Below are 9,899 nucleotides of genomic sequence, written 5' to 3'. Positions count from 1 at the left end.
AACATTAACCAATTCAACACTTCCAGGGATTTTCAAAAGCATACAAGGTTTTTTAAAAAATTGCTCCTGACACATCATTCCAAAATACAAACTATTCACGTTCTCTTTTTTTGATGGTATTTTTTATGACATTTTGCTCAGTGGAAACCAGTTGAGAAACATTCACAGGAAAAGTCTCTTTCCACTGCAACACAAAACTTTTCCATTGGCCATGGTCCAACAGAAAAAGAATATCAAGTCTGAAGTCTCTGTAGATGTGCATCTTTTTCTTTTTTTTTTTTTCTATATTTTTTTTTTTTTTAAAAAGTACATTCCCCTGTGAGTTTTATCTTGTTAAAATACTGCTCCTGCAGCAATATCTTGTTGAAACACTGCTGTTTCAGGGTCCACAGCTTAAGTACGGGCAAAGTGCTTTTTTAGACATCAAAATACAAGTTTCCCTGGACACTTGGTAACCAAGCAGGTTTTAAAGTGCACTCCTGTGTCCAAAACACTAGGACCGTTCGGCAGAACTCTGAGAGGGGCTGGGCTCAGTTCCATCCTCCGTGCTACTGTCTATGTCCTGCTCCATTGCTGTCTCATCATCATCCAGCTGCTGACTGGTGAAGTTGTTTAGCTCCAGAAGCCCACTGGGCTCCACGACCACATTGGAGCTGGAGTGGCAAGGAATAGCATACTGGGGAATAGCCTGGAAGAGAAGACGCAGGAGAGAATCTTTATGGTAAGAAAACGTGACAAGGATTTCCCTAACAACACCAAGGAAAGAAAAAAGAAAACTGACATCTTGGCATCAACATGCAAGGCACTGTGCTAGGTGCTTTCATATATGATATTTTATTACATCCCTATAACAACATTATAAGGAAATTATTATTCTCATTTTACAAATGAGGAAACTGAGAGGATAAGAGAGACTTAATCAGTCACACGGCTGTCAGGGTTAATGCCAGGATTCAAACCCAAGTCTTGTACAACTCAAAGTAATCTTTCCTCTTTTTTATGGCACTTCTTCTAACAAAGGAAGTTAAAGTATACTGACAAATTCAGGAAACGGACTTCAAAGGATACTTTCATTTGATCATTAAGTCAAATCTTAAGTCTTTTATTATCTGAAAGATAAATAATTGCTAACTCCACAATATATTTCAAGCCTCTTGGGCAGTTCAAAGGGAAATAATTTGTTTGGGATAAGGATCTTTATTGAAAATAAAAGTAGTGAAAGCATTCAGGTACAAGAGAGGCCAAAACTTGCCTTTTAAACAATAAAACACTGGTAGATGAACACCCTGGCTATAGGTCTCTGGGTAAGTAAATATACACACATTACCTTGTCATATTATTTTTTCTCACCTTTATCAGATAACTTTTAAGAGGATTATCAGTTCACATTCTATTCCTGCTAAAAAACTCTGTAATCATTACCTTTGGTATGGCTCACCATGGCTCCAGCCTCTGGTCAAACTCACTTTACCTTAGAATTTTGTACTAGCTCTTCCCCACTTCCTGGAATTCTTTCCATCAAAAACTCCAAAAGGTTAGCTATTCTGTTATCTGCATCTTAGCTCAAAGGTTTAGAGAAAGGCCTCACTTTCATGACCATTGACCACTTAACCAAAAGTAATGTGCTGATATCCCTGCCAACTCAGCTCTCTTAAATTTGGTTACATTTTGTTTATTGCATTTATCACTTATTACATTGATCCTCACCCTTGAAATGTGACTCCGAAAGCACGGATGTTGCACAGACTTGACTATCTTATTAACTTCTAGATGCCCTGGCCCTGACCTTTGGCACATATTAGATGCTCAATAAACATCTGACAAATTAATAACATTATTCACATTAAAAACCCCAGAGCAAAATTGAATATCACCACTTTACAAATATGCCTGACCAAAACAACTTTCTGTTTGGGAAATGTAAATTTAATTTTAACACTATCAAGAAAATAATGCAAGAGGCGTAGATATTAGATCCAGGTAGTGGAATTTTGGTTTTTTCCCTCCATTCCATATAATTAATCACTGTTAAAAGGTATTAGACGGGGTCAGATGTAGATTTCAGTTCAGAAGCTCTGGCTATCTTCCTGTGTGACTCTGAGTAAGTCACTCCACTTCCTTGAGCCTTAATCTTATATAAAGTATGATGGCTGGAAGATATATTCTCTAAAGATCCTTGCAGTTCTGAGAGTCTATGAACTCCACATATAGATTTCTTTGTGAAAGATGATATATCCATCTTGTTTATTGATTTATTCTCAGCACGTAGCACATGGCTTATAAACACAGTGGTTAAATAATACATGTGGAATGAACCAATGAATGAAGGAAATCAAGATTGTCTACAAAGAACAATCCTTTTCATTCAAACATTCAGTACCAAAAATGCTGAATTTTAAATGAGCATTCTTCAAGGAATCAAAGAACTTCAGACTTTCTTCTCTCCTCCCCACAGATATTACTGAATCAGTAAAATTAGTTCTTTAGGCTAAAGCTAAGCATAATCAGATTTGAAATGTGTTAACAATATATTAATGATGAAAATAATAACAGAAGCTAACTTTATTGAGCATTGCTCTGTATCAAATACTTGACCGGTGCTTTATAGCTTTTTTTTTTCCCCCATTTAATCCTCAAAACGACCCCTATGAGGTAATCTTAACTGTCTCCATTACACAGGTAAAGAAACTGAGGTACAGAGGTTAACTCAGTTGTCCAAAGCCACAGTGCTATTATGTAATGAGTAGAGGTGGAAATCAAATCTGGGGAACTCTGGCTCCAAAAGTGTGCTTCTTAATCATTCTGCTGCCTGTCCTTATGACACAGAATACCTGGCACAAGAGACATGCTATAAGTTAAGTGCAAGTTCTCTAGAGAACCTACTCATTAGCTATCATCCTTGATGTGAAAAAAATTATATTTTCATTCCTGTTCATAAAGTGAGAAAAATAATTTCCAAATAAGTTATCCAAAATGAATTTCAATCTAAACCTCCCAGTAGCCAACAGTAAATTTTAGTAAAATTGATAACAGTTACCATCTGTTGGATATTAACTATGAGTCAAGTACTAGGCTAGGTTCTGAATTTTGTGTAATCTTTATGTCAATTCTATAATGCGGGCATTACTTATCCCTATTCCTAATAAGGAAACCAAGGTGGAGTGTTTAAGTAGCACTGCCCAAGGGGTGAAAGGTGAAGGCACCAAATCATCCCTTTTCCACTGTCCCCTTCCTCTTCAAGAAAACATTTTTAAAAAATCACAATAAAACCTTTTGTCAATAATTAACTCCCTGAATTTGTTTTTAAAGAAACAAATTATTTGAATATTAAATGGCTATTTCTACTCACCTTAATTATTATTAAGACCCCCATACTTAATTATGTCTCAATTAGTTTAACAGTGGTTGATTTGCATTCTCTCACAGCTTGGCATCACAAATAGGAGCAAGTTTACTACAACTTCCAAGTCACATAACAGTGAATCTATGGTAAATCTTAAAGCTACATGTCAATAAATCCAAATTCTCAATTAACTAAAATGTGCTGCTCTGATAACTTCCAAGCTATACAGCAGTTTAGCAAAAAATGACAAATGTCAAGAAGACAACCTAATACCTTGCAAAGAGAGAGGGAAATAATAAAACACAACTTCTAAGGGCTAGCTAGTCTGGACTCAGTAATTCTTCAGTCTTGATCTGCTATGCAGGATGATAGATGCATGATTTTTAGAATGAAGAAAATGTGAAGTATAGGAAGCTATACTATCAACAAATAATTCTATGATGTTAATTTACCAATGCATGACAATAACAAGATTATTAGAATAAACTGATTAAAATAAAAAACAAAGTTTATGGTTAATTTCAAATTAGATAAAAAGTATATTAGAAAAATCTCTGCACATGTTTCTCCAGCTATTCCAGTTAATTGGGTTTTCTTTGTCCTAAGAAACATAAATTAGATCAAGAACAAGAACAGTTTTTTCAAGGAAAAACAGTCCCTAAAATGAACTTGAATAGAAGTATCATTTAGTTAAATTTCAGGATTTTCTGAACAAATATTGGGATCCCAAAATGTGAACCCAGGACACTACTGATATTCTGGGTTGATTTGCTGAATTAACACACTAGCAAGGATGGCCATAAAATCAAGCTGACAAACAGGCTTGGGGCCCTTCACTGTCTCTATGTGTCTTTTGTGGCAATATCCATCAATTTTCTATGATTCTCTCCCAGAAAATAAATATAAATTTGTAATTTATAATAAGTAGTAAATGAAATTTGTCAAATACCACTTCAAAGATAATCTCTGTCTTCTGGCCATCTTGGCTTGACTCTTTTCTGTAATATCCCCCAAATGCACCAAACCCACAACCTCCCATCTACCCAAGATTTCTCATTTTCCTTCCAATTCTTACCTGGATGATAATTTCTGCTGGGCTCTCTTCAGCTTTCTTTTGGCCTACATTCTGAATACGCATGAATTGGCCTGCCGTAGGCACTCCTGGTGCATCGATTTTCCTGGCCGTTAGGGGAGGGCCAACAGCAGATGGACTTGAACAGGACTCTCTACATTTCTGTTGCTGGGGAGTGGAATTCGCCATCCCTGCCACCACCATGTGGGTGGAGGGTAATGATCCTGCTTCACCAGTGAGCATACTAGTGGCAAGAGCCTTCTTTGGGGGATCCACTACCATATGCTCTACATTTGTATCAATCTGAGCTTCCATCAAAGACATTTTCAAAATGTCTGACACTGCTGTCTTCTCAGAGGCCTGAATGGGAGATATGCTTGTAACTGGTGATGTCAGCTTAGGCACAGAACTGCCACCAGTTATCTTTGTAACTGTGGGAGGCTGGCGCCCCTCAAAAGTTATCTTTGTAACAGAGGATCCTTGAGTTATAATTGGCTGCTCCACCTGAAAATAAATTGGGGTTGTGTGTGTTACAGCTACATCTCTTTGAGAAAAACTAATCAAACACCCCAGACAATATGGCAAAAGAAACATTCGTGCGGTATACTAGGAAGACATTTTGAAGCTCAGTGTTTTAGTAAGAAGGCTGGATGGGAAGGATCTGGTTACTTTTAAGGAACCTAGGGAAAGAGGAGGGGTTGAAAGAATTTTTGTTCAGCCAGCCAAAGTTTATAGTAGTAAAGGAAAAAAAAAAAAAAAAAGTAACAGCAGCCTAGTTTTCCTTTGGGATTTACATCCCTAAATAGTACACTTCCAACCTGGCTCAAATTAATTCATATAGTTTTCAGTTTTTTAAAATTAAAAAAAGGTAAGCATTTTTTTTTTCCAATCTTTTGCCTCAAGAAACATTTATACAAACATATTCTATTTTTATATATATATATATGTATATATACACACACACACACACACACACATATATATATATATATATACATACACACACTTATACACACACATGTATCATTCCAGGGCCACTGATTTTTCCTAATAAAATTTTTCTTTTGATTATCCACAAATAATTCCTCTGCAACCTAGAACATAAATCTAGAAGATAAATTTATTAACTAGATGGTGGTGATGTAAACTACACAGGAAGATGTTCTGTTTAAGGTAAAGTTCCTTAAAATACTGCAATTTACTTAGTGGTATTACCATAGAAATAGGAGTTTACAGGCATGGAGATAAGTTTTTATATCTAAAAAATAGAAATAATTTTGGGATACCGCTTCTATGCACTGTTGATCATTGCTGAAGAGATTTCATTAAAAACTGCCTGGAAAATCAAGTTCTGAGTGCTATGCTTTCTTTTTTTTTTTCTTCCTATGTTAATGAGTGCATTTCTTTCCTAATGTCAACCTTCTGACGGGCAAAGTAATACCAGCGTAATGAGGCTTTTGGTTTCCTCTTGTCAGGAGAAAGCACTGCTATCATGATAGGGTCCTGATGTTCTCATTTTTTTCCGGAAACAGAGAAGTAACTTTGCATGCTATCAATATTCCGTTACCTGGCTTGCCGGCTGTTTCTCTGACGAGGCAGGGAGCGACATTTGGCTCTGGGGGGTTTGGGGTTGCACGTAGATTTTTGGTTGGTTCGGAGCCTGCTGCAGTTTAGGGAGCTGCTGCGTGGTTTTCACTGCAAGCACCTGTACTACAGTTTGCGGGGGCTGTGCCATTAAAGTAGGAAGCTGCCTGTCTTTGGCCACCATGGGATGCTGTGTGTGCTGTACATCTGGCTTGGGCTGTGCTTGTTCTTGCTGGAGAGGGGTGAGTTTTTGATGCCTGATGGAAAGCTGGGGCATTTGCGGGAGTTTGTGCTGGAGCTGGTCTGCCTGCAGGTGGATGGTCTGCTTCTGTTTAGTCTGGAAGCACTGCAGAGTTTTCACTTGCAGCTGAGTCTGTTCCAGCTGGGACTGGCTAAGTTTCTGCTGTTTAGCTGACTGTGACTGAGTCAGGGCAGATCGGTAAAACAGACCTGTCTGAGGGTCTAAAGTGTCCATCTCTTCAACCTCGCCCTCCTCAGTTCCAAGTTCCTCGCTGTGTTTGGTAAAAGCAGTGTGACTGCTTAATGCCTAAGTAAAAGAGGTACAAAGTAAGAATAAGGAAAACACCTACATTGCTACATTTTCCTTGAACTGGAGAAGTCTTATGAGATTCATTCAAAAATTTTCACAAGAGCCTAAAAAAACCAAGAAACCTCAGGGGCTTTAGATTGAAACTCTTGTCATCTGAATTCTCACACATTAAGTACTTCAAAATCTAGTTTGCCCACTGCTTCAGGAAAACTCCTAGGGGGCCCAGAACTTATAGATCAGAATTAGAAGAATAAAGTGACCCCATAAGCACAGCCCCAAAATAAGACAGGCTCCCTGACTTAGCAAACAGCTCTGTGGCCTAACCATGAGAGACACTCACCTGTCTAAGGACAGAATATAGTAACTAAGGAGTGAGGTGTCCAGAGAAAAGCTACTCTGAAAAGCCCACTCTGGCCACCTGCATGTCCAGTGCTGTGCAGGTCAGGGATGTTGCCTGAGACATTCACAAAGAGGGCCTCCCTGAGGAGGATGGAGATGGCCCAGCAGGCTTCCCCAGGGTCTGCATGTGCTCAGATTTCAGACCTACTAGGCAACAGCTTCCTAGTGATCTGGCTCCCAGGAGGGAGGGAAATGGGAAGGGGACAGGAGCACTGCTGTCAGTGGAAAGGGAGACTGCCTGGTATAAGTTATAATTGTGCTGGTAAGAGATACCATCTTGAGTGACATGTTTAGGGACAGTCTGACTGACCTCTAAGTGCCTTGAGAAAGGTCAATGCCAGGACCTGCAGGGAGAGGGCCAGACTGAGATGTGCCACTGAGCAAAACCTCTGGCCAGCTGGCTTCCCTCTGGGACACAAGATCCACACTGGTCCCATCCTTCCCACTGCCTTGTCATATACTATACCTCTACTCTAAATTTTAAAACAGATTCAACTGGAACTCTTTCCTATATCATAATGACTTGACACATAGAAGCTTTCAATTCAACATCTACTCAATGCCTTTTAAGTAGTGTGCCTACAATTAGGTTCAACTGCTACCAGCTGAGTGATAAAAGATTCAGGTGACTATAGAAAAGTCATGCTTAAAGCTGATATCCATAATATAACTATGTAACAGAGGCAGTTCACTTCGAGTTTAAATCCTGGCTCTGCCACCCGGGGTAAGTTACTTAACTTCTGTGAGCACGAGTTTCCTCACTTGTAAAAGAGGGATAATTCATCTTACATTACACAATCATGGTTGAGAATCAAACAAATGAATGTACTTAAAGCTCAAAGCACAGTGTCTGATTCAAATCAACTTATCAACATATTTTTCCTTTTCCCATAATCCTTATTATCAGATGTTTCTGTTTAATATCAGATTACTCTCCTTCCAGTTGAGTCTCTTCCTTCTTAATTGATCACATATAAAGAGGTCAAATATTTATCTTCCTACTTGTTCATGTTTCCATGAGGATTCATTATACAAGTATAAAATAGAACAAACAAAACAAACTATAGCAAACAGCTAAACAAGTCAAATACTATTTCATTTGAAAATCTTATTTACCTTGGTGATAAATGCTTCCATAACAGTAAGACACACATAAATAGTGACAATACTGATACTGTAGATTCATCTAGACTGCCAACCCTTCTGATAAGCTAAGAGTTCACACAAGGTTCAAAAATACTGTTTCCTATTTTCTGGTGTTAAGAGCCCCCCAATTCAGTTTCTCTATTCACTCCTCACAGATGAAAGAATTATACAACAGTCTACAATTCAGTTATTTCTCCTTCTAAGGAGATGAAATTGAACCTTATTTCAGGATTGAGGCAGTTACAGAAATAGGAAGAAAAAGAAGATATACAACCTGCTGCATAATGTGGGTGATTGCTCCTGGGGAAGATGCTGGGATGGACTTCACCACCACCGAAGTCTGCGTTGCAGTCTGTGACTGAGCGACATGTTGGAGCAGGGTCCGCTGGGGCTGGGAGGGCTGTTGGGGCTGGGATCGATGGCTGACTGAAAATAGAGGAGGTGATGATATTTCTCCAGAAATCACCACAGCATCTGTAACCAGTAGTCATTTTAAACAAATGTCTGTGAGCTTGGATCACAGAGAAAGAGAGTGGTATTTCGAACTAAGAGGCAGAAGAGCAGAATTTGCCCATCTATGAGCAGTGTAACTCTAAGAAAGTCTCTTATCTTCTCTGACACTCTGTTTCCTCATCTGTAAAATGGGAATAACAGAGTTATTGTAAGGATGAGAGAAGAAAAGTATACAGAAGTGCTGTGAAAACTATTATTGCCAAGGAGGAACAAATTCCTTAAAGTTATATCCTCCTGGGAACTGTCTCACTTTCTCCAATGACTGTTTTCTCATTAAGGGAACAAAGCAATGAGTTTTTGTAATCCCAGACACATCTTTAAGGAAAGTAAGGCAATATAAGTTCTTTAATCTCTTGGTTCCAATTCCAAATGCAATCTGAGCATCAGAAACATTTGACTACATGATGTGACAATATCTCATAGCCTTATAGTTTCTAAAAATTTAAGAGGTCGGGGGTAATGCAGAAAGAAAATTAGACAAAGGGTCACACTGGGATTCTGTCCTACAATGTCACCAACCATTCATGTGAATCTGAAGAATTCACTTTCCTCTATCAACCTCTAAAAACCCTGAGGTTTTGTTTGATTCCCCCCCTCAATCCCCGGTGCTGGGAATTGAACCCAGGGTCTCACTAATGCTAGACAAGTACCCTGAGCTACACCCCTAGTCCTATTTGATGTTTTTAAAATAGGATAATAAGAACTTATTATTTCTATACAGAAGATATCAAACCAAGTAATGGACTGAAAAATGACCCTTAAGAAGATATAGAAAAATCTGTCACTTCAGATTTAGCTCATCTGACACAAATGGGTTGAGAATGCAGTATAGGAAAACACTCCACTTCTTATTCTCTTGCTGAAAAGGTCCCAGAGAATAACCAAAATTGTGTCTATATAGGTGCCAATCTATCATCTTTAACCTGCCTCAATTTGAATTTTTAAACAGTATAACATCTGTCAATTCCAAATCTACAGTTTTAAAAATGACTTATGATTCAAACCAACTCTTTGACTCGGGAACAGATAAAGTAAAATAAATCTGTAAATTAGCTAAGGATTTTGAGATTATCAAAACTCAATAATCCATGATTATACTGTTCATATACCTTTAAGTAGCACTGGTCCCATGCTTAGAAAACAGTGAAGTGTCTACTAGTAAACTGGTCACTAAAGGAATTGATGTAAACATGCCATTTATGTCCTAAAAGACAGAACTTTAAAGCTCTGTAGTAAAACATAAATAAGCTCAATTATTGGTGACCCTTTCTACCTATATTCACAAATGTACT

At 38.1% G+C, this 9,899-nt stretch overlaps 1 protein-coding gene across 14 annotated transcripts in view; it reads right to left on the bottom strand.

The window, feature by feature from the left end:
- Window positions 1-263: 263 nt before the first annotated feature.
- EMSY (EMSY transcriptional repressor, BRCA2 interacting) overlaps window positions 264-9,899 on the bottom strand; it is a 75,383-nt gene continuing 65,747 nt past the window's right edge. For 7 of the 14 annotated variants that reach the window (XM_079105179.1, XM_079105181.1, XM_079105173.1 and 4 more), the window contains 4 exons: window positions 8,369-8,520; window positions 5,983-6,546; window positions 4,419-4,919; window positions 264-688 (listed from right to left, as the gene is read on the bottom strand). In XM_079105179.1, coding sequence (XP_078961305.1) covers window positions 494-688; window positions 4,419-4,919; window positions 5,983-6,546; window positions 8,369-8,520 — 1,412 coding nt within the window. In that variant the 3' untranslated portion in view covers window positions 264-493. Of the gene's footprint in view, window positions 689-4,418; window positions 5,096-5,982; window positions 6,547-8,368; window positions 8,569-9,899 lie in introns of those variants that run through there. The other 7 variants (XM_079105171.1, XM_079105172.1, XM_079105177.1 and 4 more) reach the window with 3 other exon arrangements.

Source organism: Sciurus vulgaris (assembly GCF_902686455.1).
Source record: "Sciurus vulgaris genome assembly, chromosome: 11".
Lineage (NCBI taxonomy): Eukaryota > Metazoa > Chordata > Mammalia > Rodentia > Sciuridae > Sciurus > Sciurus vulgaris.
Note: the sequence above shows the minus strand (reverse complement) of the source record. Positions and strands in the feature narration are given on the sequence as shown.